The sequence below is a fragment of the Capsella rubella genome, unplaced genomic scaffold (genome assembly GCF_000375325.1).
Source record: "Capsella rubella cultivar Monte Gargano unplaced genomic scaffold, Caprub1_0 scaffold_7, whole genome shotgun sequence".
In the NCBI taxonomy this organism is placed as follows: domain Eukaryota; kingdom Viridiplantae; phylum Streptophyta; class Magnoliopsida; order Brassicales; family Brassicaceae; genus Capsella; species Capsella rubella.
The window spans coordinates 5,870,375-5,896,547 of record NW_006238917.1 but is presented as its reverse complement, the minus strand read 5'-3'; the positions used below and the strand labels follow the sequence as shown (position 1 = coordinate 5,896,547).

Sequence of the window (26,173 nt, the reverse complement as noted above, 5' to 3'; positions counted from 1 at the left end):
TTTTGGAAATTAATATTATATAACAATGGTAGTAGTAGAAGTATTTTTTTTTTTTTTTTTTTGATCAAATAGTAGAAGTATTAAATTGCATTTTAATGCAAAGGAGAAAAGAGAGTTGTAAATGGATAAGCGTGTCGTGGAGAAGAAGGACCCAAAAGCAAAAGTAAAGGAAAGTCAGATATTCTTTGAAAATCTTTTAAGAGACATTTTTTGCATTTATATATAAATCTTTCTTTATCCATTTCCTCGATTCCATCAAAAACTGTTTCAAGTAAATAATTTATAAAACCGAAGAAATAGCAGCAGAATCAATCCATCACACAGCAGCAGACCCATTTAACTCGATCCCCCCCACTCGGTAGACCAAGAGACAAACTCACCGAGTAAACATACACACGAAACCTCCTGTGTCGTCGTCAGTTTATTAAAAAAGAAAAACCACTTTGATCGCGTCTCATGTTTGGTGGAGGAAGAGGGCCTATGGGCGGCGGCGGAGGTATGTTACGCGCCGCCGGTCGTGCTATGACTAGGACCGGCGTAGCCAACGGCGGAATTCAAGATCCCTTTGCTTCTTCTTCGTCCACGTCGTCCCCTGCTGGAAACGCCTCTGTTTCTCATGCTCAGAAACTCGGATCGTCTTCTGGGTCTAACAACCTTACCATTTCGGCGGCTGCTGCAGGGTCCCTGTTGAATCTTCCGGTGTCTGCAACCTCTGGATGGGGCGGCGGCGCTTTTTCTTTTGTTAATTCCGGTGCTTACGATGATTTTGAGTGGGTTTCAGAGGAAGAAGATGGCTCTCTGTTTGGCTCTGCTCCTTCTGTCGATGAAGTCCAAGATGCTGTCTCTGCTCTCCAGCAGTAATCCTTTTTTTCTTTTCTTTTCTCTTTTCGCTTTGAAACTGTGTCTTCGTTGGATGTGACTATAGAGAGAGTCAGAGAGACATGAGAATTGTCTTGTTGGCTTGATAAATTTTCTCAAAAGTTTACTAATTTTTCCTTTCTAATTGCGATATTATTGTCTTGATGTGATGATCTGTGAACAAGATTGAAACTCTACCAAACTGTCCTCGTGGCAGCTTTACCCCACACCGTTGTTGTTTTGTAGTATAGAGTACCTAAATACTTTCTATAATTGTTTGCTTGTTCTGTTCATAATCATTGGTCTTTGTTTTCTTATGAACATGTTGGAGTGACTAAACTGTTGACTCTTGTTTCTTTTTAAGGGTTTTCGATGGGAGTTCATATTCTAAGCTGGTTAGAGACAAATTCGAGTGTTATCCAGACAATAGTGGTGGAAACCAGACCCCAATAGCTACAGGGATGGTTCATCAAGTTCCTTCATTTGGATCGGATTTGGACTGGATGGAGCCGTCAATGCAACTGTGCCATTCAAGAATCTCACCGCCTCATGCTTATGATCAGGTTTACAATGCTTTTGACCTACTGCGAACAGAACCATCTGTCCAGGTGATCTTTTCCTTTTTTTCTTTCCTTGATTCACTAAGCTCAAGTTTGTATATCGAATAAGGGTGTATGACTCAAGGGCTTCTCTCATTTTCTGCAGAGAATGGTAGTGTCACTGTCCTCGGATAAAGCAGTCTGGGACGCTGTGATGAACAACGATGTGGTGCGAGAGATTAGGGACTTGTACAACAATGGCATAAGTCAAGGTATATGAATTGATCAATCTAAGCTTTTCATTTGACTGACTTTTAAGGGAACTCATTGCCTAGTTTGGTCTTTCTGTTTTTCGTATAACAGATGAGGAGAATTCAGATGACACTCCTGAGGAGCATAACGCAGCAATGGATTTCATAAAGTGGGTATTTGACAACACAATGGTTAAGGCCACCGAAGTGTTTGTGAAAATAACAAAGGTGGTGGCTGAGCTCTTCAATAGTTACAATGACGATGGTGTTAACAAAAAGGGGAAAGATGCCAAATTCAACAATTGGCTTGAGGAAAAGCTGATGACTTCGGTCCTGCTCTCCATTGTCGTCCTGCTGGTTGTGATGGTTTCCAGAGCCTGCAACAGGTCTTGATCGTTTCAAATTTGTCGACAATACATCTTAGTCTTTGTCTCTTAGACACTACTTGTTTAGCTTTCTTTCAGGGCATTATGTGGTTTGTTTGAGGATCTCTGGTTTTGTATTCCATTGTTGACAATTTAGAAGATTTACTCTGTTGCGTTTCTGTAATAAGAGCTCTGAATGTTTCAAAACGTTAAAGAGTTTTCTTTTACCCCACTTACTGAATCTCTTACTACAAAAGAAGACACCGAGAAGAGTTTTTACGATCAGGGTTGAAGATTAGTTTGTAGCTACAGAATCTAAATGGTCAATTCTACGCTTTTCACATCCTTGTATGCACAGGACCGGCTATATCCAGAACAACCTTCACTTCTGTGTTTCCATGTCTGAAGCAGTGTTCAAAAGAGACTCAACATCAGGAGTAACGGTCACAATCTTTGCTGAAGAACCAATGCGACAACAGTTCCTCCCTTTGGTGTTGATTGCTGCCACATCATTATGAAATTTTGTATTCGGACCTGGCAAGACCTGCATGTATGAATTATAGAATCGAGAGTTAAAGAGATGAAGAAAAGGTACAAGCAGAGTAGCTTCAAACACAGCTTCAGATATGTGTGTTACTGTGTTCACATAAATAACTACATGGTGAAAGAAGCATGCATGATTCTTCTGCCAAGGTAATAATGATGAGACCAAATGACTTACATCGAAGAGGACATCTCCAAGTTTCATCTTGACATTGCCGCTCTTGTAAACTAGCATTTTGCCCATGAAACCTTCTCGTAAACCTTCAAAAGGGTTGCTTCTTTGTGAACTGTTCTCCGGTACCGATCTCTTGGTGTTCGTTCCTGTCGATTGCTTCATTATAGGGAGACAGTCTGGAAGTTTGAAGAAAAACATCTGTTCTTTGCCGTGTTCAACCTGCAGGCAGCTCAGAAAATACAATTAGTCAAACTCAGTGAAGAGGTCACATGTCTGTCAATACCAATTTGTTTACAAGTTTATTACCGATGTCAGACCGAGTTCTTCTGCTGAGTTGATGGTGTTCTCATTATGTTCACGGTGTTTAGCCACCTCCCCAAATTCCTCCTGGTCAAGCAGTTCTAACAACACGAGAAGTGGGATCCAGTTGATGGAAAATTGCAGTTATTTACTGAGTTAACATATTCACACCTAAGAATTGAGATATAACATAAACATATTGTTGCCGTCAAGCTATTGCAAAGTACATACCTGGATCACCAGAGTTAGGCTTTCTCAAAGGAAGAACAGTAGGATAGTAGGAGTTTCTACAATCCTGCAAACGAAATGAGCCAAACCTTATGTCACAAGAAAAAGAAAGAGAAACTGTGAGATAAATCAAGTTCTATCTGAAATCTGAAGATTCTAGTTACCCAGGGTTCAATGTAGCCATCCTCGGTTCTTGTAACCAAATTTTGAAGCTCTTCTTGATCTTCTCGAGCAGTAGCAGATAAAACAGGAGGAGGAATAACAGCAGAAGAAGAGGGATTTACATCAGGATTGACTTCAGAACCACGCTTGTCATCTTCTTTAGGAACCCCAAACGACTTTATCTCAGGTGACGAGAAGTCTGCTTGGAAAGCAACTTCAGAGGAAGAAGCTGCAAGATTTCAAAACTTATTCAAGAACAAACGCGGCTAAAACTTATTCCATACATACCACACCACCACCATCAAACACAACTCATAGTTTATATCAAGAGAATGAAGAATGTAAATACATATACAACATATACATATGTACCTTTTGTTTCGGTTTTGGGTTTCTCCCTGCCAATCTGCAACAACAACAACAACAACACAAGAAAGTTAGATATCAACTTTGAACATTTGTGATTAACAGATGGAGATGATGACAACTGAGAGAGTTATAAGCTCTTGTCATTTCACAATTGTATATACATATCATAACCTAACGTATAAGATTTTTGATTTATTTTAATCAGGAAAATTATGGTTAGACTAATACTAACTGTTATTTGGAACTTGCCATGAAATTAAAATAGGAAACAAAATAAAATAGAAAGACTCTTAAAAAAAACGGGACTACACATACGCCGATACGTTTGGCTAACTGGCGAGCTGCTTTTTTATTATCTTCCTCAGCTTCAGCTTCGCTGTGTTCAAGAACGATATATAGATCTTTCACAATTTATAAGCAAAAATACAGAAATCGACATGCATAAAGCAAGAAAAAGGATCGATAGTTGAAAAAAATGTATTACGTGTTGATAGCTGGGACGATCGGCCGGTGAGAAGTCGCCGGAGGTGTTGGTTTGAACCTCCGCTGTCGAGAAAATGCGTAATTTTTTAGATTTGATATGAAAATTACGAAAGGGGAGAACAAGAAGACGTAATCATTGAAAGGTTACCTTGGAAATTGGGCGATTCTGGTGGTCCTCGGAATCCATGGCAGTCGCCCGCCGGCAAGAAATTCGAAAACGAAGGAAAAAAAAATTGGGGATTTGGGAAGGGAGGGTTTCGAACTCGGGTCCTCTGCAATTCTGAAAAGGCTAATCCCAATTGATCTAAGTACGCTTTTAACGATATTATTCTCTTCAATATTTATATCTCCTAAATCATCACAATTTCTAATTAAAAATATTCATATATATCTACAGTACGTTAATAAACAATGGTGGAAGAAGTTGTAATTTCTTGAGCATATGTGTATATGACTGGATAAATTATAACTTGAACTAGCACTCTCATTATATATAGTTTGAGTTCTCTTTTACCATTTTCATACTTTTGTTCAACTAGTATCAGTAAAATAACAATTTAATTTAGTTAAGTTCCATCTTTTATGATTAATGTATTACTTGTTCATTGGCAAATACAATTAACATTTAGTTACACAAGCTCAACTCTTGGTGTATTAGACGAAAATATTATAAATTTTGCAAAGGTTTTCTCTGTTCTTCATTCTTCTGGAGAACATGGACCTTCAAGCTACTTTCCTTGGCCTGTTAAAACAATCATTTCACCACTTTAGAGCCTTTGGAGCTTTCAAATCCGAATTGGAAAATAAAATTCAAACCATTTATCTTACCGCAAAGATAGGAATGGAGAAAAGGCTCTTCTCAATTTCTTCAAAATACAGCAATTCTTGATTGAACATGCCGATCAATTCTGTCAGCTCATATAAGATTATTTCAACCTGCTGATATTTAATCACCAAGGCATTCATAAATTAATTCCTTATACAGTATAAGATTCATGTGTATAAGAATTTTTTTAGGTAAAAGATCTATACATAGTATAAAATAAAGTGGACTTACTCGTGGGAGAAATTTGATGATGACGTCTTCGATCTCGTCCATGACTTGTATAGCTACGACCATTTCTTCATGTATGGACACCACATCTATCTGTAACTTCAAATTTATAAATTTTCTCGTTTTCTGAACAAAACATGAAATGTTCATAAGCAAATTGTTTTCCAATTAATATTAAAGGAATATTATATCTAACCGTGGCACCATGTAGGAGGGGTAAACGGAGAGACAAAGCATGGAGTTTTCGAGTTAGTTTGCTCAACGCTTCGGAGTTTTTTGCGTCTAGTTTTGACCACTCATTGAGTAAAGGCATTTGGAGGCTAAGCACTTGACGTAATTTGATTTCTTGACGAAGCCTTTGAACTTCGATCATATTTTCCACTACGTAGTTCCTCATTTTGTATATCCTTAGCCAAACCCAAAACAACTGATCCTGAAACCGTATTGTCACATCACCAAACACAAATTAGTAAATATTATTTAACACTGATCAGAAGATACATATTTATGTATTATCATTGAGTTTTGTACCTCAACGTTGATCTTAAGTTTAGCCACAGTAGCTTCAGCTCTTGCGTTAACAAACCTCCATTGAAGTAATCTGTTTTGAAATACCCTAAACCGGTGATACTCCTCTTCTTGAACCGGAGATACTTTCTTCTGCGCCATGAAGTACTTCAAAACTCCGGCCACAGCTCCACCGCCACCGCTTCTCACCTTGGCTTTGCTTACAGGTGACTCAGGCGGCGTCATGCACATTGGAGCCGCCGGAGCTGAGCTGGACGGAGGCGTCTTCATAATGGAAACTCTCCCCGAGGACAACGCCCACGCCGATGGTGAGACGCCTCCCGCTTTTACCCCTCTCGATGAAGCGTTGTTATTACGAGGACTGCCACGGTCACGTTGCTCCAAGTACCTAGCGAATGCCTCTCTGCTTCTACCGTTGCTCGCCTCGTGTGATCTCGACGCGCTGTTTCTCGCAGGAATTATACTCTCGCCGGGTTTCGAGTTGGATGATCCGGTGGGTCTGGAGGATCGTGTAGTGGAGTGTGATCTGCTTATCATCACTCGTTTGCTTGAATTGGAAGGCGAAGAGGAAGAAGAGGAGGACGTAGAAGACGATAACGAGGCGTTCAAGGACACCGGGAGAGAGATGGAGGAAGATATACTCCGGCTCCGATCAATATTTGGGGACGGAGGCCGGAGTCTGCGACTAGTGGTTGCCATTTTTCTTATTTACTGAGGGATAATAACTATATAACGCAAGACTCTCTTATAATAGCTACTAAGCCAGAAAGATATGCTAGCTTGTTCAAGGAATCGTACGTCTAATCTATATACACTGGTTTGTACGATTGAGAAATATAAATTAGTTTGGGTTCGAGTCATCTAATCATAATTAATCTGCTTGATAACGCTTGGGGATTTGTAGGAGTTGTCGACAGCACGTATAAGAGGCAGTTAGAACACTTCTGCATGTAAGTGTGTCTACATTGTTAAATATTTTCTAAATTTCGAGTGTATTTTATGAAAGGCCGGGATTATAATAGAATTATGTAAAGGTCAGAATCGTACGAAGGTCAGCTTAGCTATAGACACGTCTTTTGTTTATCTAATCTCTTTCAATTAAAAATTAAACAAAATGGCGGTTAATTAATAGAATCATTCAAACATAAATTCAAAATGGCCGCATATGGTATCTAATCTACGTTGAATGCAAATAAAACTTAAGATAGCGTCAAACTCTTTAATCGGTAACCAGGAAAAAAAAAAAAAAAAGCGTCGAACTCTTGGCCTCCGCAGTCAGTATATAGACCGATATATATACGTAAAATGTTTTGTTTTTGTTTTGAAAATAGTTATCTTAGAAAAAGTTATCTTATCGAATGAATGTTTGTATGAACCGTATCTTCCCACGTTCAGTGGTTGGTGGCCGCTTCCTTGCCAACTCTCATTGTTATTGATATATCATCGCCGATGATAATTGTAACAAAACATTTATGTGTATCTCTTTTGGGTTCATGGTTTATATCAAGTCTGTTGAATGAAGCTTCCAATCTCTCTTTGCAGTAAGCATTTTCGTCAACTGTATGTGAAACCCATATTCATGATTATATATGGTCTTGGTAACAGAAGAAACATATACAAACCTTTGGTATTATTTGTGTGTCCACCTTTACAACCTTTTCATGGTCATCTGACCAGGTAACCAATGAATTGAGTAACATGGGCCAAATATGATGGGCCTCTTAGTGAACAAGATACAAGTTTAATTGTTATTACACTTTTAGCTTGGGAGCCAAGAACCTCTAGAACCATCCGGAGATATATCCATCTCTCCAGAACATTCAGTCACTTACCTGATCATCATAATATCCACCCTTCTACTCTTTCACTCCTATATATAACTTCCTCTGTCCTCATTTTCGCCACACACAGTGATCAGAGAAAAACACTACACTCTCAGTTAAACCTTCTCGAAAAAGCTTTCTTATTTCTAACACAGACATCAGAGATGGCGTCTTCTCTCGCTCTTAAGAGACTTGTATCTTCCTCCATCCTTCCACGTTCCTGCAGCGTTCTTCGTCCTCTGGTTTCCTCTCGCCTTTTCAACACCAACGCCATAAGAAGCTATGACGACGACGGCGACGATCTAGACCGGCGCTCTGATCGTTCTGTTTCTCGCCGCCGTGGTGATTTCTTCTCAGGTACTCGTCTAGATTTACATCCAGATCTGTGTCTGAATTTGTGTTTACGGCTCTAAAATCTTAACGAAATCAGGGATTCAGCTGAAAATTTGACGAATCGAACTGCTTATAGTACTGTTGCACTTTGTGTAGACTGTAACTTTGTGGAGGTACTAAAAATAGTGATGAAATTAGAGATTAGCTAACATTGAGCTAAAGTTTACGAAGAATCGTATGTTGTATAATGTTATTAACATTTTTTATATTGATTTCGTGTAGATGTGTTTGATCCATTCTCGCCGACGAGAAGCGTTAGTCAGGTGCTGAATCTGATGGACCAGTTTATGGAGAATCCTCTGCTATCAGCTACGCGAGGCATGGGAGCTTCAGGAGCTCGTCGTGGTTGGGATATCAAAGAGAAAGAAGATGCTCTGTACCTGAGGATCGACATGCCTGGGCTGAGTAGAGAGGATGTGAAGCTTGCTCTGGAACAGGACACTTTGGTGATTAGAGGAGAAGGGAAATACGAAGAAGAAGATGGTGGCGAGGAAGGAGAGAGCGGGAGCCGTAAATTCACGAGCCGGATTGGATTGCCGGAGAAGATTTACAAGATCGATGAGATTAAGGCGGAGATGAAGAACGGAGTTTTGAAAGTGGTGATTCCGAAGATGAAAGAAGCAGAGCGTAACGATGTGCGTCAGATTGAAATCAACTGAAATGCCTACGTTTTCTTTTAGTGTTGCGTTTGTTTTGTTGATATGTTGTCTTTTGAATAAAAAGCGTGTGTTTTGGCCAGTGGGTACACGGTCGATGCTGTAGACTGACTTAAAGAAATCTCTTTTACGTTTCTCGAAACCATGGTTTTCGTTTCTGCTGACATCAATATTTGCTGCTTAAACCCAAATTTAGCACAAGTTAATAAGTTTCCAAATCAAGTAGATCATGCTAGTTATTACTGTAGTTAACCATCAATTTCTAATTTTCTACATTTCATAAAGGTCTTTTCTAAGACCCGAAGACGAAATCTGAGGTCGAGGTATCGGGACGGACTGGTCTATTGAAACTCTCGTAAAATACCGAAGCCCGTTAGGGTAAAAGGGAGTGGAATATCGCGTGTTGGCAAGCCCAACTCGAATGTGTTTCGTTCGACAAAAAAAAGTAGGGAAAACAAAACAAAACCCGACAAGTTAACCTAAAATCACCAGACCTAACAGCAAGCAAATCGACGGCGACGTGAAAATAAAAAAGAGATAGCTGAAACAAGCAAGGAGACTCTCGCCGCTCTTAGATCTCTGTCTCCTGATTGCGTTCGATGGCACCGAAGAAGGCGGAAGTGATCGACAACCCACCTGTGGCCTCTTCGAGTGAAGAGGAAGAATCTGGTTCGTCTGGAGAAGAGTCTGAGTCTTCTGCTGAGCTTTCGAAGAAAGACGAGTCTTCGAAGAAGCCCGAATCTGAATCCGAAGGCGAGTCTGAGTCTGAGTCCGATTCCGAACCTGACCCCGAGCCTGCTAAGACGAACAAGCAGCCTGTTGTGGCCAAAGCCAAAGCAGAGGCCTCTGGATCTGCTGTGGCTGTACCTGAGAGTTCAACGGCTAAGCGTCCTTCGAAGGAAGCTGAGCCCGAAACTAATAAGAAGCTGAAGACATCCGAGACTGAGCACGTGAAGGTGCCGAAAACAAATGATGAGGCTAAGAAGATTTCTGGAGAAGATGCGAAGAAGATGTTCCAGAGGTTGTTCAGCGAGGCTGATGAAATTGCCTTGCTTCAAGGTGTTCTTGATTTCACTTCTACCAAAGGTGATCCTTATGACGACAGTGACGCCTTTTGCTCTTATGTGAAGAAGTTGATCGATTTCGATGCTACCAAAAGCCAAATAGTAACCAAGCTTCAGAGATTGAAGAAGAAGTTTACGAATACAGTGAAGAAGTCTCTTAAAAAGGGGAAGAGTGAAGATGAGATTCAGTTTCCTAAGGATATTGACCAAAAGTCCTTTGAATTGGCTAGAAAGATTTGGGGAAGCAATGGTGTTATGACTTCTAAATCAAGGAAGAAAGTTGGAGGAACCCCTGCCTCGAAAGCCCCGAAAGAGATGAAGTTAGTAGTTCACTCGACTCCCAAGAAACCAGCAGAAGCGAAAAGACCAGAAAAAACAGAGGCCAAGGCTGTGAACACTGGTCTCTCCATTGGTAGGGAGATAGCATTGTTCTTCAACGCAGAGAATTCAAGTTCTTGCTGTTTAGATGAATCCACAGTTACTGCGGTTTGGAAAAAGGTTGCCGACGGAGCAGAGAAGACAAAAGTGGAGGAAAAATGGAAGAAGCTCAAGGCGAAGCAGATGGAGCTATGTTTGCAGAGGACTGAGCTCGTCAACGAAACTGCAAAGATGATATTTAAGGCCTATGAATCCTGAGCGGTTTGACTTTTTACTCTCTATTATGCATCTTTGAGTCTTTTTGTAATGTGCATTTTATAGCTTGTGGAACTAATCCTTTTGTAATTCGTTGTCGTATTTTCTTTATACCCATATGTTGGATGCTTTGTTTTGGGTATAAGACCCTTTCTCTATTCCTCTTGTTCAGTTTCTGTGAAACTAGCCGGAAAATGGAATGGCCTCATTAGCTCTTTGGTATTAAGAGCTGTGAAATGACTTGTCAATGTGTGGATCATTTGCATTCCTTGTGAAGTTCTGCTGGTGACTAGCTAATAAGCTACACTCATCATCACATGGAATTTGCAATTTGCGTATCCATTACAGACTAGAATGATACCTGCACACCTATACAATGTTCTACAGAATCATGTTGGTCTGATTCGAAGCCTTTATAATCCGACTGCGGTTTTGTCCCATTCTTTTTAGAACCTGTTCCGTGAACCTTGATCTCCAGGCGAATATGAAAAATAGCTAAAAACGACATAGTTCAATACTTTACTCCTTGTCTAGAATATGCTACAAGAAGAGCAGAGCGATGCTTCAATCAAAGGTTAAAACCATAAGGTCAGCATGATACCATGAGCTTCTCTCAAACAAGAAGAAAAAAGAAGATCTCTAAGTCATCAAGTTTTCCAAATCATTTTCACAAGAAAGCTTCAAAAGTATTCTCTGAAAGTTCTCATACCCCATAAGGAAAAAATCTTACATATTCGAACATTAAGATAACCACACACAACTTCAACAATATAAACTTAACTATGTAATATCTCTACCATGTACGATGCAGCATTATTACGTATGCATATTATACTCTAGATTAAGGGGGAAAGAAGCAAGTGACTATTTTAATGACCTTGCTCCATCATAAGAGGAACATTCTCTAGATGTTATTTTCTGAAACGTTTTGTCGTTAGTACAGGTTTATTTTGCAAATACATTATCTCCAAAATTTTAGTCATTTTTGTATAGTACTGTTTTCCAAAGCATTTTCAAATGCTTAATATTTAAAAAGATTTATTTGTTGACATCTTCCTATGAACTAAGCAAAATGAATTTGGACATCAAAAAGAAGTAGCATTCCAAAGAATATTATCTTTAGTTGTGTAGATAAATTAAACAATTAACGAGTTGAATGTTAGGATGCAGAAACGAGTTAGAGTCAAAAGGCTTTGATGTTCTTACGTGCGGGCACAAACGATAGATCGGACACCGACTTGCTATGCTACTTCACATAAAACTATAGTTAAATAGTTCATCATCTGTGTTGAAAGATTTTATATATTGCTATGGTATCGTCTTCTAGCGTTTGATTTGTTTCTAGTTAGCGAAGTTTGAATATTATAATAACACATATGATAAAATAAAAAAAAATCTATAACTTTAGAGGCCAGTGAAGCAGAGAGCTTGGTCAATGTAAAATACAGCAAAGGGGCAAAATAAGTTATTCAAAATGAGCCAGTTTCACTTTCTTTAAGTAGTGAGTTTTTTTCCCTCCCAGCTTCTCACCATTGGAGTTGCGAAAGTAAGAGCGAGAGAGATACTTTTCTCTCCTCTGTTCAAATTTCAAAAGGTGATCCAAATTCCACAGGTTCATTCTACATTCTCTTTAGTTTTCTGTATAAATTTTGTTCTGCTAGTTTACGAGATGTTGAGAATTCTTGTTTTACAAGTATGGATGAATAGACAATAACCTCACATCTTCATCTGATTTCAGGTTTTGGCGTTGTGAGGAGTTGTTAAAGAGATGGCGTCGTGGACTTCATCCCAATTCCTGTATGAAGAAACCAAGCCATGGGGTATTCAGTTCTTGGAACGGTTTAAGCGTTCAGGAAGACTCTCCTTCAAGCAGTACCAAGCCCTTGTCTTTATCTTGACCTTTGTCGCCTATATCGCCTTCCATGCTGCCCGAAAGCCCAATAGCATTGTCAAGGGAACACTTTCCGCATCAACAATCAAAGGCGGTTGGGCACCCTTTGATGGACCCGATGGACCAGCCTTGCTTGGGCAGATTGACTTGGCTTTCCTCTCTGTCTATGCGGTTGGAATGTTTGTGGCTGGTCACTTGGGCGACCGTTTGGATCTCAGGACGTTTCTGACTATTGGTATGATCGGGACCGGCCTTTTCACAGCTCTTTTTGGGGTTGCGTTCTGGGCTGATTTCCACAGCTTCTACTATTTCTTGGCGGTTCAGGTTATGGCAGGATGGTTTCAGTCGATAGGCTGGCCTTGTGTTGTGGCCGTGCTCGGGAACTGGTTCGATAAGAAAAGAAGAGGAATGATTATGGGTGTTTGGAGTGCTCACACTTCCCTCGGTAACATCACAGGCTCTCTGATCGCATCCGGTCTGCTTAGGTACGGGTGGGGCTGGTCATTTCTTGGCCCGGCTTTGCTCATGAGTTTTCTTGGAATTGTTGTTTACCTTTTCTTGCCGGTGAACCCTCCAACTGTTGAGGCCGAGAGAGATGGAACTGAAATTGACTCCACCATGAGGCTCGGTGACACCATTACAGAGAGCTTCTTGGAATCTAGAATGAGTACTGGATTCGATAGACAAGCAATCGGGTTCATGGCAGCTTGGAAAATTCCCGGTGTTGCTCCTTTCGCGTTCTGCCTCTTCTTCACAAAGTTGGTCTCATACACTTTCCTCTACTGGCTTCCTTTCTATGTCAGCCACAACAGTATGTTTCTTCTCATCATTTCTCCTTTACTTAAACCTCAAAGTTGTAGCCTTGATATAGGAATTGTCCGAATTACGTGATGCAGTGATCGGAGGAGAGTACCTGTCTGAGGAGACATCAGGAAACTTGTCGACACTATTCGATGTTGGAGGCGTGGTTGGAGGAGTCTTAGCCGGGTACATCTCTGATCAACTGGACGGCAGAGCCATCACAGCAGCAGGATTCATCTACTTGGCGATCCCAGCTCTTTTCCTCTACAGAGTATTCGGACATATCTCAATGACCATCAATGTCATCCTCATGTTCACATCAGGAGTCTTTGTCAATGGACCATTTGCTCTCATCACAACAGCTGTGTCAGCTGATCTCGGAACACACAAATCTCTTAAAGGCAATGCCAGGGCTTTGGCTACAGTAACAGCTATCATAGACGGCACAGGATCCATAGGTGCAGCGATTGGACCAGTACTCACTGGTTACATCTCTGCCATAAGCTGGGACGCAGTGTTTTACATGTTGATGACTGCAGCTTTGATCTCTGGGTTGCTGCTCACTAAACTAATCATAGCAGAAGTCAAAGCTATATTGTTTGGATCAGAAGATGAAGTAGCTGCATCATCATCATCACCAGCAACCAGAGCTCCCATTGATGTCCTCCTTTGAGTTTTTTTTTGCTCTAACTATTTCACAAGCGAGACACCTTTTTTTCTCTTTTAAAGTTGGTTCCTTTTTTCCCAGCTCTGTCTGTTAACTTGATCATGTCTTCATTTCTAAAGTTTGAATGAGAATAAAATTTACCGAATTTGAAAGTAGAAAGCGATAAAACCGATCAAATCAGCTGAAAATTGTTAAAATCTGAGAAAAAGAATCTTAATTTGATTGTCAAATTTCTTCTATGAATTTTTTTACAATCCCCTCAAAACAGTAAAAGCAGAAACAAATAAAAAAAAGTAACAAGAACGGCGAATTCACCGGAGTAACTCAAACGTCGTCTCTGCTTTTGGGTTTGCGATATTTTTCTTCTAGTTGCTTGGCCATTGAAACGGCGCAGTGTCCAAGCTTTTTGATGTTAGGGACGTTGTAGTTCTGAGCGATGTAGATCCCGCACACTGTTCCTGAGATGAAAGAGAAGCTGCTCCTTATTATTCCCATCTTCTTCTTCTTCTCCGCCACGAGCTCCTCAGACTCCGGTGCGAACGTAGATCGGAATTGTTTTATTAGGGGTTTTGAATTGGAGTGATTTGATCGGAGAGAGAGACTCGCGGAAATTAAAAGCGAAACTCAGCGAAGAAGAGCTCGAGAATTCTGGAAACCGAAGATCCATTAATGGGCCTTTATGGCCCATGTATAGTTAAAATAAGGACTATATAGTTTGTACATGGGCTCACTTTCAACATAAAGGTGTTTTTGGTTAATTGTGCACCTAACGATATATAGTTCGTAAAATAATGAAACCTTAATGACATAAAGGTGGTTTTGGTTAATTTTGGTCATATTCAAATCTGTCGGCGTGTCTATATCAAATTACATAGTGTTAGCTTAAAATATTAAATTATCTTTACTTTTAGATGCGTTAACCATGATTCTTATTTATATAATGTTCACATAACCATAGAAGTAGAGTATTTGGTTTCTCACCCAAACCATATTATATATGAGTTTAATTATAATTTTGCTGGTAACATATAATTGTTGAAAAATAACCCCAGGAAAAAAAGAAACATGTGTTGACCGTATCAGTTTTGTTGTAATAATAAAAATACTTTTATTTTGAGGAAGAAGAAGAAGAAGATATAGAATTTTGCACTTCTACTTTTCGATTCTCTCGATCGAGAGAAAGACAGAGAGGCACGCTGACACGGTGCTTTTAAGAAATTTCCCAACCGACAGCTTCGTGGGATTCAGGTCTTTTGTGTGATTTCGATCGGTTTGCACAACTCTGATCTCTCTTTGTTTTTTTTTTTCTTTTTTGCTGCTATCTGCATTTTATTCGTCCTTTGAATCTTCTCCTCAGCTCACTTTCTTCATTGTTGAATTTCTATTTAATGGTTTCAACCTGTAAAATTCTCTGGGATCACATCTTTTCCGGCTTATCGGGTCCTTTACAAATCCAGTTTCACATGTGACTCAATCTACAAAGAATCCATTTTATTTTTTTGGTTATTTGCTTCTCTGGAGCTCAATTGTGTGTTGATTCTGTAAAAATCTTCTCTTTTTTGTTTTCTGATTGCAAATGGTCAAACTTTTTTTCGTAAAAATCGTATCTTTGTTTCATGAAATCGACCGTGTGATCACTGTTCTTGTGGTTGTTTGTCTCTTCCAAGTCTTAATACTTATGAGAGATTACGTTGCTGCAGATGGCGTCATGCTAATATGACTAAATGAGATTCTGGGGATTAAATTTAAGTGGGAAGGCTGTTATAGTTCCTAATGGGGATAAGGTACTTGCCGGTCTCGGTAGCATCAACAGCTTTGAGCTTTGTGGGCCTTCAAGTCTGGACAGAGTTGTCTCTCGATAGACTTAGATCAGATGGCCTCATAGCCAAGAACATCTCTTTAGGAGACTCCGAGCATGCACTTGACCTGCTTCTCGGCTCTTACTTTACTATTGCCCTGCTGACAAATTTTGTGCTCAATGTGTATATTCTTCTCGTACTTTCTCTCAAGGTAAAACTTAAAGAGTAACATTTTACTTCTAGGATGCAATTTAAGCAGTGACTTTTTCTGATATTTAGCTTTCGTAGACTTTATCTTATCGTAGGCTCCCTCCAAATCGGTTTGAACTTCCAAACTTCATTAGCTTAAAGAACCTCTATGAAATTTCTCATATCCTTATACTGAGCTTTTTTGCCTCCTAATCTACTTTAGTCTCTGGTGCAGAGGTGTCTCAGTACTTGTTACTCTTATTCTTAAGGGTTTTTTACTTGTGCTTTGGGGAAAAAAATTATGCATTTAAAGTTTTGAGACTTGCACCACTGATTTATTTTCTGTTGGAATAGAGACCAATTTACAGTTCTTAGTTTAGTTACGTTCGAAAACACAATTATTAATTTTCATAAGAAGCAAGTGTTCTTAATTTGTGAGATTCAAACTCGCGTCTCCAGCTAGTGAAATATCTTGCATGAAACAAAAATGAAGAATTTCATTCTGTTTGTTACCATAGCATGCTGATTGTATAACTGTTCCTGGAACTGTCTTGTGACCGTTTTGTTGGTGGTTCTAATGTCTTTTAAACATCTTTTGTAGACTCTATTTTTTGGAGATTTATATGACGTTGAAACGAAAAAGTTGGTGGAGCGACTTGCCAATTATATCATTTACAAGGTACCTGTTCTTACTCTGCTTGAAAACTGGACTGTGACATACTATAACCTACAGTCGGATTTTTGTATGAGATATTCTTGGTAGTTTTTCATTACTTAATATTCTAACCGTGTCACGAAAAAAATGAAATATTTATCATAAGGGCAGAGCAAAAAAGAGAAGAAACTTGTTATTGAGGCTTGAGAGAGGTCTTTACTTAGGCAAATGATACTGCCACATTTTCCCGTCATTTCCTCTTGCACTTTACAACTTTGTGTAGTATATCCGTGATTCGAGTTATTTGCAGATATCTGTATGTAGTTATTAATTGTGTTTTCTCCCTTCTAATCCTCCTGTCCCTAGGGTACGTTTCTACCACTGGTGATTCCCCCAACAATATTTCAGGGTGTACTGTGGACAGTTTGGTTGACTGTTCTATGTACTTTAAAGGTATTGAACACTGGGCGTTCTTGATTTACGAGAAACTAAGTTCTGAATTATCTTTTTCAGACACCCTAATGTGTATCTTGTAATGTCCTGTAGATGTTTCAAGCTTTGGCTAGAGATCGGCTTGAACGATTGAATGCATCTCCTTCTTCTACACCTTGGACATACTTTCGTGTGTATTCAGTACTGTTCGTGGTCCTCTCTGTTGATATATTGTGGTATTTCCTAAAGCTTGTGGTATAGTGTCATATTCAATTGTTGCAGTATCTGTCTGTTTATGACCTTAAACTATAGAAGTCATGTTTCAGTTCAAGGTTCTCTTGGACTCTGTATGAACTTAAACAAAACTTAGGTAGTGTGTGAATTAACAAGGAGGTAAAAAAAGTTAAACTACGTGGCTGACGCTCGTTATTTATAGTAAAATTTGGTGCTCCTGGAAGTCGATCTCGATCCTATATACAACTTTATTTTCTTCTCAAACACTCCTGATTATGTTAAAGGATCAGAGTAGAATGTTCTCTAGATTTACCTCAGCCCATCAAGATCAACTTCATAAAGTTCTTTAACAACATAAGAGAGTGCATAGGTTGAATTCAGGATAACATAAGAGAGATGCTATCCTGAATTCATATAGTATGAACTCTGCTCGAAGGTGAGTTTAAAGCAAAAACTTCTCCTGAGTGAAATGTGGATGACATAGGGCGAGAAAGACGTTGTGTGAGTTCATTATGTTTTGTGGTCTGCAGTCCAGTTAGGATTCTTGTTTGATCTCTTTGTGTAATAACATTTTCAGTTTTAGTAACCAATTTCAAGCATGTCTGGGTGATATGTTGAATAAAAGGATTTACTTTTCTCCTCCAATCTTACAGGATAAAACTTTCCCTTATGACATACAATACAATTGGTTCCTCTGTGTATCTATTGTTACTTTTTGAGCCATGCAGCATAGCTTTTGAGACCTTGCAGGTACTTAATTGATTTTAGTTGTCTTCTTTGTCTTACTTGTTTTTTTTTCTTTTGTAGCCATGGTCGAAAAAATATAGAGCTGATCGGAATTTTTTGCAGGCGCTATTAATTCATGGGTTTCAGCTGCTAGATATGTGGATTAACCACTTAGTAGTCAAGAACTCAGACTGCCAAAGATCTAAGTTTCTCGATTCCATGACAGCAGGTAGTTTGGTGTTATGCTATGTTTTCTATTAGAGCCCGGGAATGCATTCCTGTGGACATTTTTGGTTGACTGGAACTCCATTCTTAAGGTAAACTCTTATTTTTGGATAGGTTCATTATTGGAATGGAAGGGTCTCCTCAACCGTAACCTTGGTTTCTTCCTGGACATGGCTACTTTGGTAATGGCACTAGGTCATTATTTGCACATTTGGTGGCTGCATGGCATTGCCTTTCATCTGGTGGATGCAGTTTTGTTTCTCAACATACGTGTATGCTTGTTAACTGGCTTTCTTTAAAACACTGTCACTCTCATGGTTACCTGATAGTTGACACTAGTCACAGCATTCAATTGTTGTATATTTTACCTGGTTTTGTGTTTGGTTTGGCAGGCATTGCTAAGTGCAATTTTGAAACGAATAAAAGGATACATTAAATTAAGAATAGCTCTGGGTGCTCTCCATGCAGCCCTCCCTGATGCAACTTCTGAAGAGTTAAGGGCATATGATGATGAATGTGCTATATGTCGGGTATGCTTCTGCTATAGTCATTTTCATATAATTTTTGCAATCTCAAACTCTTAAACTACAGTATGAATGAACAGGAACCTATGGCTAAGGCTAAAAGGCTTCACTGCAATCACCTTTTCCATCTTGGATGCCTGCGATCCTGGTGTGCTTAGCTAAATACCGAGAGCCTCTTGTCTTTATGACTGAAACTGATGATTCTGATGATGTTTTGATGTTGGCAGGTTGGATCAAGGTCTAAATGAGGTTTATTCTTGTCCTACATGTCGCAAGCCTCTTTTTGTTGGTAGAAATGAGAGTGAGGTGAACCCTCACACAGTGGAAGTGTCAAGCGATGAGCACTTAGCCCGTCAGCTTGAAAGACAAAACAATCCTGTACATGCACTAGCCACTGGATTATTTCCTACAGAGGTGCCAAATTCTGTCGAAAATGATACTTCAAGGTTAAGTTCATTCTTCTTTATTACTTTTCTTATTGAATACACCAAAATAACAATTTATTCATAACTTAATGATCCTTTTCCTGTGACTCCCTTGATCTTGGTGCTAATGTACTATATTTGCATTCCCTTAAATTAAAACATTATCTGAAAAAGCAAATTTGTCTAGCAAGTATTATATCTTGTGAGTTGTGGCGACCACTATTTAAGCATTTTCCTTGGATTCGTTGTAAAGAGTTGCATTTTGAACTGGTCTGTACAAGTTCTCATCCTTGTCTTTCACAAAATAGGAATTTAGGATTGGATCCAAGCTGGCTGCAGACATGGTCAGGTCAGGGTTCTGATGTCGCTGGGTCCTCTACTGCTTCCAGGTCAGTTGGAATAGGGCGGGTTCAGATGATGATGAGGCATCTTGCATCTGTTGGCGAAAGCTATGCTCAAACTGCACTTGACGATGCTGCTTGGAGTCTATGGCCGTTGAACCCTTCTCAAGCATCCACTTCTTCTCCAACCGTACCTCCTGGTACTGGTGGAAGGACAGGTGGTCTGCATCTGAGAACTGTATCAAGCACGACAAATGAAAGCTTGGCAAATATACTAGCAATGGCCGAGACAGTTAGGGAAGTCATGCCACATGTGCCCGATGAAATTATTTTCCAGGTAAATTTTAAGTGCATACTGGATATTCTGTAAAGCTTTGACGGGAAGTGCATACTTGGTTGATTTGGTGGTTCATTTAGATTGTCTTCCGCATTGACTGGAAGGAGCGATTTTCATATATTCATACATGAAACCAAATTTTATCACTTTATTTATGTGGTTAATTTGCCTGAACCACCATTGTCCGGTACTTGGTCTCTTGTGTGCACTTGACTGGTCCTTAAGTGAATAGTTCAGTTCTAAAATTCATGTGAGTTGATACTTGAACCTGTTGGGTTTCAATTTTTTTGCAGGACCTGCAGAGAACAAACTCTGTTGCTGTTACAGTGAACAATCTTCTCCAGATGTGACGATAGTTTGTGTAAAATATACTAAGGCACTTGCTGCACTTCCATTTCAACCTTAGGTATAGATTAATGATTGGGGACATATCCTTGGCCACAAGTCTTAGACACCACCCAATATTCCAAGCTTCACCTGCTGTAAACATAAGGCAATGTGCTTGATATAGAGAAGAAGAGGCTCTAGTCTATAGCTTGTTGCTCTCTTGTGGAAAAATAAGTTCGGATATTTACATATGGTGATGATGCCCTGGTGGTCTGGAGATATGTTGTCGCAGTCTGGCCTCAGGCTCCAATCTAGAGGGAGAGTAACCAACCACTCTTTTAGCTTCTGCTACCTCTACTGTATAAGAATGTGTAATTTACAATAAAAAGAAGTGAATTAAAGAATCTACTGCTATTGATCCAATAGCCATGTAGTGTAGTATATTATCAAATCTGTAAAACTCAATATTTTTTCCTTCTGAAAAACTTAAAAGTATCCTCCTATATGACGTAACAGATAGAGAAACATAATCTTATCGAAGAAACCAATTCAGATTTGATATTTGTCATAACCATTTCGATTATATTTGCATTGTCTATTTGAAAAAAGCCAATATAAAAGTATCATGTTGGTGCTTTGAACGCAACATCAAGTAAAAAAAAAAAAGATTGTTTCTTTCGAAGGAAGGAACCAACTTTATCATAATGTCCATGCCGTGTGTAAATTGCCATTAGCAAAAGAGAAGCCAGATCATCTGTTAGCAGTTTAATACGCCTTCTAGACTATCTACATAGTTCGATAAACTCTTTACTACTACTAAGACTACGTCGAGTTCCTTCATTAAACAAGTTTACCTGTTTCTCATAAGTCATAACTAAAAAATATATGAGGTAGTTAGCATAAACAAATAAACAATAAAGCAAATTAGATCAAAATCTCAGTATTTATTAAAAATTATTACAATCCCGACCAAGGAAATGATAAACACACAACTGCAAATAAAAAACAGGTGATTATGTTCGCACATTCTTCTGTGCATATGTTTAAAGGTCGTCTCCTTAATCTCTGCATTTTTCAAACGGTCTTCCTTTCAAATTTAATGTACACTGCTGGTAAGAGATAAACCCCAAAAAGGTGCATTGGCACAGAAATGGACATACAAAAATATGAAAAGCTTTTTCAGAACTTTGGTTTAAAGGTAATGTATTTCTTTATTTGGGTGAAAATCTAACCTTTTCTTCTTCCTCTTCTTCTTTTTTGATGCAAATTTTATTATCGAACTTAATTATGAACAAAAAAAGAAATATGCTAAAATAAGGCCAAAAGAAAACAAATAATTAAAAAGTACATTGGCACTGAAGGGAAAATACAAAAATATGAAAGCTTTTTTTTTGTACAAGTTTTCTTTTCACGAATGATAAAAAAAGAAAGAAAAAAAAAGTATTACTACTTAATAAGATCAAAAGAAAACAAATAATAATAATAAAAAAGGTTGGAGTGTAGCTCATATTTCCAGTGTCTTGTAAGAAAAAATTCAAAAAACCCACACTGACACTTCAACACATTGCTTCGTCTTCTCTACCGTTTCGATTTCACTCTTTATTTATGTCAAATTCCTTAGCTTTCTGATCACGAACTAGCTTTAACAAAAGAAAAACCCCAACTTTATGGCGGCGACTTGTTCTGTGCTCGCCGTCTCCTTCCTCCTCTGCTTTGCTCTTTTCTCCGCCGTGTCTTTCGCCGCGGACCCTTTTGTCTCCTACGACTTCAAAGTTTCTTACATCACCGCTTCTCCCCTCGGCGTTCCTCAACAGGTTCGCTTTCCTTCTTACCCCCTTTTTTCTCTCCTAAAAGTCTCACTGTTTTAATAAAGGTCCTTGCTTTCGATTTAGAGATTCAATGGCGTCTGTAAATACTATAGGTTTCTCAGTTTTCTGAAGCTCGTGTTCGTAATTATGGATCTAAATATACAGTGCGTTTGAGTTGGCTATCGAAAAAAAATTGTCTTTTGGGTTTGGGAGAGTGATGGGTTCCTTCTATTTCTGTGTACTGCTAAAGAGGGTTACTGAAGTTGATTTTAACCCCATTACCATAGAATCTCAAGTTTTGTGATACATATGGGTTTAGGAATTCAACTTTTAATTCCTGTTATATGAAAATGTTGATTGGCATAAAAAGATTGGTTTTTGAGTACGTGGTTAGCCTTCTTTGATTTGGTGTTAACTTTGTATATTCAGGTTATAGCTGTCAATGGGCAGTTTCCAGGGCCTCTGCTTAATGCTACTACCAACTACAATGTTGTTGTTAACGTCTTCAATCATTTGGATGAGCCTCTCCTCTTGACTTGGTGAGACCAAGAGCCCTGTCTCTTTTTTTACCTCCTTATCATAGAAGTTTCGAAAGAGTAATATGCTTCTTTGGTTTCTTCCATTGGTCATCTTGGAATAGGCCTGGCATCCAAATGCGGCGTAACTCATGGCAAGATGGTGTTCTTGGCACAAATTGCCCAATTCCTCCCAGATGGAACTTTACTTACCAATTCCAAGTGAAGGATCAGATTGGAAGCTTTTTCTACTCCCCTTCACTCAACTTTCAGAGAGCATCTGGGGGTTTTGGTCCCATCGTGATTAATAACCGTAACATCATCCCTATCCCTTTCCCACAGCCTGACGGCGAACTCATCTTCATTATTGGTGATTGGTACACTCAGGACCATAAAGTAAGTAATCCTCACTTTGGTATTTGTTCTTTTTCCGCATTTTGGTAGAAGTAACCATGTTCTATATATATATATATATACCTAAGGTACTTTTGCTTCTCAGGCATTAAGGAGAATTCTCGACTCTGGGAAAGATCTTGGGATGCCAGATGGAGTCCTCATCAATGGAAAGGGTCCTTACAAGTACAACAGTAGTGTACCTGATGGGATTGATTACTTAACCTTTCATGTTGAACCAGGTAAAATTGTTGGGAGTTTCTGAGGAATTTTTGCTTTCACTTTATCTCATGAGACATATGAATCTTCTCTTGTCACTTTCTTTTGCATCCTAGTAACATTTTGTTTGAAGAGTTTCCTGTGCTGAGTCTCCAGTCTCAGTTAGTTGTGTTGTTCTAAGATACTCTTTTTCCTTTTTCTACTTAGAGCTCATGAGTAGCCGTTGCATGTAGTTGAACATTTTGTAAAGATGGTACTTCAAAAGTTCACATCTTCAGTCTTTAGAATAAGATTAAGAAGATTTTTCGAGATTCACTGCAAATCATTAGTTTTCTATTATGCTATAATGGTGTTATATTTTGCAGGAAAAACATACAGAATCCGTGTACACAATGTTGGGATCTCGACAAGCTTGAACTTCAGGATTCAGAACCACAATTTGCTTTTGGTGGAAACCGAGGGTCACTATACTTCACAGGCAAACTTTACTGATTTTGATGTTCATGTAGGGCAGTCTTATTCTTTCTTGGTAACCATGGACCAAAATGCCACGAGTGACTACTACATTGTTGCCAGTGCTAGATTTGTGAATGAAACAGTGTGGCAAAGAGTCACTGGTGTTGCCATTCTCCATTATTCTAATTCCCAAGGACCTGTTTCTGGTCCTCTACCAGTTCCAAAAACCGATGTTTCTAGCCCGTGGTCAGCAATGGGCCAGCCAAAGGCCATCAGGTTTGTTTTAAAAGATTATTGGTGCAAGTGCATAGAATACCTCTTATTGTTACTACAACTACATTCTTGTCCCAGTGAAGCTGACTATTTTAATTTACAGGCAAAACACATCTGCTAGTGGAGCTCGTCCAAATCCGCAGGGATCATTTCATTATGGTCAAATAAACATCACTAATACATACATTTTGAGAAGTTTGCCTCCAACAACAATTAACGGTGCTCTTCGCGCTACACTTAATGGGATATCATTTGTGAATCCAAGCACTCCAGTGAGACTTGCTGATCGCAATAAAGTGAAAGGAGCTTATAAGCTGGACTTCCCTGAGAAACCTTTTAATAGACCTCCTCGTTTGGACAGATCTATGATCAACGCAACATACAAGGGATTTATACAAGTTATATTCCAGAACAACGACACCAAGATCCAGAGCTTTCATGTTGATGGCTATTCATTTTTTGTTGTTGGGTAAGAGAAACCATGAGACCTTGTGAATTATTCTTGTTCTTCCTTATAATATCTATCAAAAGTCAGGTGTTGATGTACCATGTTATCCAGGATGGAGTTTGGTATTTGGTCAGAAGACAAAAAGGGTTCATATAACAACTGGGATGCCATCTCAAGAAGCACAATCGAGGTTCATGGACTGTAGCATCGCTCAAATTACTCTGTTTTGCAGGTTTTCTTAGTGGTTTTATTATTATTATTATATAGGTATACCCAGGGGGATGGACGGCTGTACTTATTTCCCTTGATAATGTCGGAGTTTGGAACATTCGAGTAGAGAATCTTGACAGATGGTATCTTGGTGAAGAAACTTATATGCGGATCACAAACCCTGAAGAGGATGGAAAGACAGAGATGGATCCCCCAGACAATGTCCTTTACTGCGGTGCCCTTGAAAACTTGCAGAAGTATTCATCTGAAACCTTTTCTTCTCTCTCCCTTTTGCTATACCTTTAGATGATGAGGATCATAACACTCTTCATTGTGATTGTTGCAGGGAACAACACCACTCAGCTGCAACATCATCTATACTAGATGGACACTTGAAGCTAATGCTAATGATGTTCCTCGCCTCTGTTTTCACGTTTTGCTGAGCATTTTTACATCTTTGTGTTGATCGACCTAGGGAAGTGAAGTTCCATTTAGTTCTGCTATAGACTGTCGAAGGCGTTAAATGTTGAAGTTTATTTTTTTTAGTGATGCTTAGATTTAATATTTATTATCCCCATGAATCTGAACAACAACACTGGTTCCTGCGTCAAAATGGGTTTAATTAATTGTAATGATTTTTGTTGGTGTATGTTCTTATAAACTATCCACATCCTTCATGTTAACTTAAATTTTTACGAAAGACTAACTTAAATTATATTAGTTATATGCAATATCCAGCCATTAAAACGACTATGATTAATAATAATATTTTGCATGGGAGATGATTAATAATAATTCGCATACCAATTCTCTATAATGTACATGCATGATACGTCGATCTGTCAATTTACAGAAAAATTATGACTAATAATATATCTAAAAGAAAAACAATTAGAGTTTTGATGTTTCACCGAAATAAGAGATCTGAGCCACGTTCATATTACATGCGCCTCATGTCACATCACGTGCTAGCTTCGCTTGAACACCGGAATGAACTTTGTAATGATCTTCAAATAAAAAAACATTTCTTGATAACTTTGGTGTAATTTAATCAATATATATATGTTTACACCTAATTTACATCATAATGATTGGAGGGGAATGAGACTAACATATAATTTACATACATAAACTAGTTAAATAATAATCGCAAAAGAAAATGCAACAAACAGAATGAGATGTCACATGGTTCGATTAAGAAGTTAAAGCTATATATGTAAGAATTAATATACATAGCTCACTGTAAGTTGTAACCAATATTTCCTAACATTTAGAAATATATTAGAAAATTTAGTTGAGGTGCAATTTTCTTGATTAATCTATACTATTAATTCGGAAGGACAAATTAAAGCCAAACACACCCAATTTAAAAAAAAAAAATTTCATGAAATATATTTCAGTTGCCAAACAAAACTAATGACAGCAAAAATGTTTTAATAAATAAATAAATAATAAAAAACAGAAACTACCTATATTTATGAATCATACTAATTTTGTTGCCAAAAAAATGGAAAATTAAATTCGAAAATCTCCATGTATATAACATATTTAACATTTTTAGATATTTTTAAACAATAATTTAATATTTAATAAAATCTAATCTATAGTATTTTTTATTTGGTTTAACGATTTTATTCAAGTGTTTATGTTATTTGTATTTTGTATAACTCTTATGATATGATATATATTTATTTTGCGTTACAAAAATCATCATATATATTTTTTTGTTTTATATTGATGTTTTAGGAAAAATAAAAGAAAAGTAAATATGTTATATATTTTACAATAGAATAAAATATGGAGAAATATTCAACAAAATTGATATTATCTTTAAAAATTTTAAAAATGACAAAG

The 26,173-nt window shown here is 38.3% G+C and overlaps 9 protein-coding genes across 15 annotated transcripts; 6 read left to right on the top strand and 3 right to left on the bottom strand.

Annotated features, from left to right (window-relative positions):
• The first annotated feature begins 260 nt into the window (after positions 1–260).
• LOC17880829 lies at positions 261–2,245 on the top strand. The gene is made up of 4 exons (XM_006285470.2): positions 261–857; positions 1,223–1,466; positions 1,564–1,669; positions 1,761–2,245. Exons 1-4 carry the CDS (start codon positions 457–459, stop codon positions 2,039–2,041), a joined length of 1,032 nt encoding a protein of 343 aa, XP_006285532.1. The 5' UTR covers positions 261–456; the 3' UTR covers positions 2,042–2,245.
• On the bottom strand, positions 2,211–4,557 carry LOC17877846. Its single transcript, XM_006284073.2, has 9 exons — positions 4,422–4,557; positions 4,275–4,336; positions 4,106–4,166; positions 3,794–3,827; positions 3,424–3,650; positions 3,263–3,326; positions 3,038–3,132; positions 2,735–2,950; positions 2,211–2,557 (listed from the first exon to the last, which is right to left on the bottom strand). Exons 1-9 carry the CDS (start codon positions 4,458–4,460, stop codon positions 2,396–2,398), a joined length of 960 nt encoding a protein of 319 aa, XP_006284135.1. The 5' UTR covers positions 4,461–4,557; the 3' UTR covers positions 2,211–2,395.
• A 312-nt stretch (positions 4,558–4,869) lies between these two features.
• Positions 4,870–6,554, bottom strand: LOC17877594 (QWRF motif-containing protein 7). Of its 2 annotated transcripts, none has more exons than XM_023779685.1 (5): positions 5,859–6,554; positions 5,524–5,760; positions 5,331–5,420; positions 5,102–5,212; positions 4,870–5,015 (listed from the first exon to the last, which is right to left on the bottom strand). In XM_023779685.1, exons 1-5 carry the CDS (start codon positions 6,552–6,554, stop codon positions 4,941–4,943), a joined length of 1,209 nt encoding a protein of 402 aa, XP_023635453.1. In that variant the 3' UTR covers positions 4,870–4,940. The 2 variants fall into 2 exon arrangements, with proteins under 2 accessions (XP_023635453.1, XP_006285999.1); XM_006285937.2 differs by having other exon boundaries at positions 5,102–5,209.
• Positions 6,555–7,750: 1,196 nt separating this feature from the next.
• LOC17878537 (23.6 kDa heat shock protein, mitochondrial) lies at positions 7,751–8,893 on the top strand. Its single transcript, XM_006285704.2, has 2 exons — positions 7,751–8,035; positions 8,294–8,893. Exons 1-2 carry the CDS (start codon positions 7,843–7,845, stop codon positions 8,728–8,730), a joined length of 630 nt encoding a protein of 209 aa, XP_006285766.1. The 5' UTR covers positions 7,751–7,842; the 3' UTR covers positions 8,731–8,893.
• A 244-nt stretch (positions 8,894–9,137) lies between these two features.
• On the top strand, positions 9,138–10,595 carry LOC17878564 (GLABROUS1 enhancer-binding protein-like). Of its 2 annotated transcripts, XM_023779258.1 has the most exons (2): positions 9,697–9,786; positions 9,858–10,595. In XM_023779258.1, exons 1-2 carry the CDS (start codon positions 9,697–9,699, stop codon positions 10,425–10,427), a joined length of 660 nt encoding a protein of 219 aa, XP_023635026.1. In that variant the 3' UTR covers positions 10,428–10,595. The 2 variants fall into 2 exon arrangements, with proteins under 2 accessions (XP_006283973.1, XP_023635026.1); XM_006283911.2 differs by having other exon boundaries at positions 9,138–10,595.
• Positions 10,596–11,888: 1,293 nt separating this feature from the next.
• LOC17879321 (putative glycerol-3-phosphate transporter 2) lies at positions 11,889–13,928 on the top strand. Of its 2 annotated transcripts, XM_023779014.1 has the most exons (3): positions 11,889–12,036; positions 12,163–13,126; positions 13,212–13,928. In XM_023779014.1, exons 2-3 carry the CDS (start codon positions 12,193–12,195, stop codon positions 13,787–13,789), a joined length of 1,512 nt encoding a protein of 503 aa, XP_023634782.1. In that variant the 5' UTR covers positions 11,889–12,036; positions 12,163–12,192; the 3' UTR covers positions 13,790–13,928. The 2 variants fall into 2 exon arrangements, with proteins under 2 accessions (XP_023634782.1, XP_006282892.1); XM_006282830.2 differs by having other exon boundaries at positions 12,009–13,126.
• Positions 13,929–13,960: 32 nt separating this feature from the next.
• LOC17878522 lies at positions 13,961–14,379 on the bottom strand. Its single transcript, XM_023779015.1, has one exon. It carries the CDS (start codon positions 14,276–14,278, stop codon positions 14,108–14,110), a length of 171 nt encoding a protein of 56 aa, XP_023634783.1. The 5' UTR covers positions 14,279–14,379; the 3' UTR covers positions 13,961–14,107.
• Positions 14,380–14,853: 474 nt separating this feature from the next.
• Positions 14,854–20,500, top strand: LOC17878174 (E3 ubiquitin protein ligase RIN2). Of its 4 annotated transcripts, none has more exons than XM_006283347.2 (13): positions 14,854–15,031; positions 15,484–15,793; positions 16,373–16,450; positions 16,793–16,879; positions 16,973–17,094; positions 17,746–17,842; positions 17,942–18,047; positions 18,158–18,315; positions 18,436–18,573; positions 18,648–18,715; positions 18,795–19,013; positions 19,301–19,670; positions 19,964–20,500. In XM_006283347.2, the coding sequence occupies exons 2-13, from the start codon at positions 15,557–15,559 to the stop codon at positions 20,018–20,020; spliced, it is 1,737 nt and encodes a 578-aa protein (XP_006283409.1). In that variant the 5' UTR covers positions 14,854–15,031; positions 15,484–15,556; the 3' UTR covers positions 20,021–20,500. The 4 variants fall into 4 exon arrangements, with proteins under 4 accessions (XP_006283409.1, XP_006283408.1, XP_023634379.1 ...); XM_006283346.2 differs by having other exon boundaries at positions 14,854–15,053; XM_023778611.1 differs by lacking the exon at positions 14,854–15,031 and adding an exon at positions 15,063–15,285.
• Positions 20,501–21,554: 1,054 nt separating this feature from the next.
• On the top strand, positions 21,555–25,002 carry LOC17880450 (monocopper oxidase-like protein SKS1). Its single transcript, XM_006283326.2, has 9 exons — positions 21,555–21,811; positions 22,235–22,344; positions 22,446–22,716; positions 22,820–22,955; positions 23,298–23,664; positions 23,765–24,130; positions 24,221–24,299; positions 24,377–24,576; positions 24,666–25,002. Exons 1-9 carry the CDS (start codon positions 21,665–21,667, stop codon positions 24,760–24,762), a joined length of 1,773 nt encoding a protein of 590 aa, XP_006283388.1. The 5' UTR covers positions 21,555–21,664; the 3' UTR covers positions 24,763–25,002.
• Positions 25,003–26,173: the final 1,171 nt, after the last annotated feature.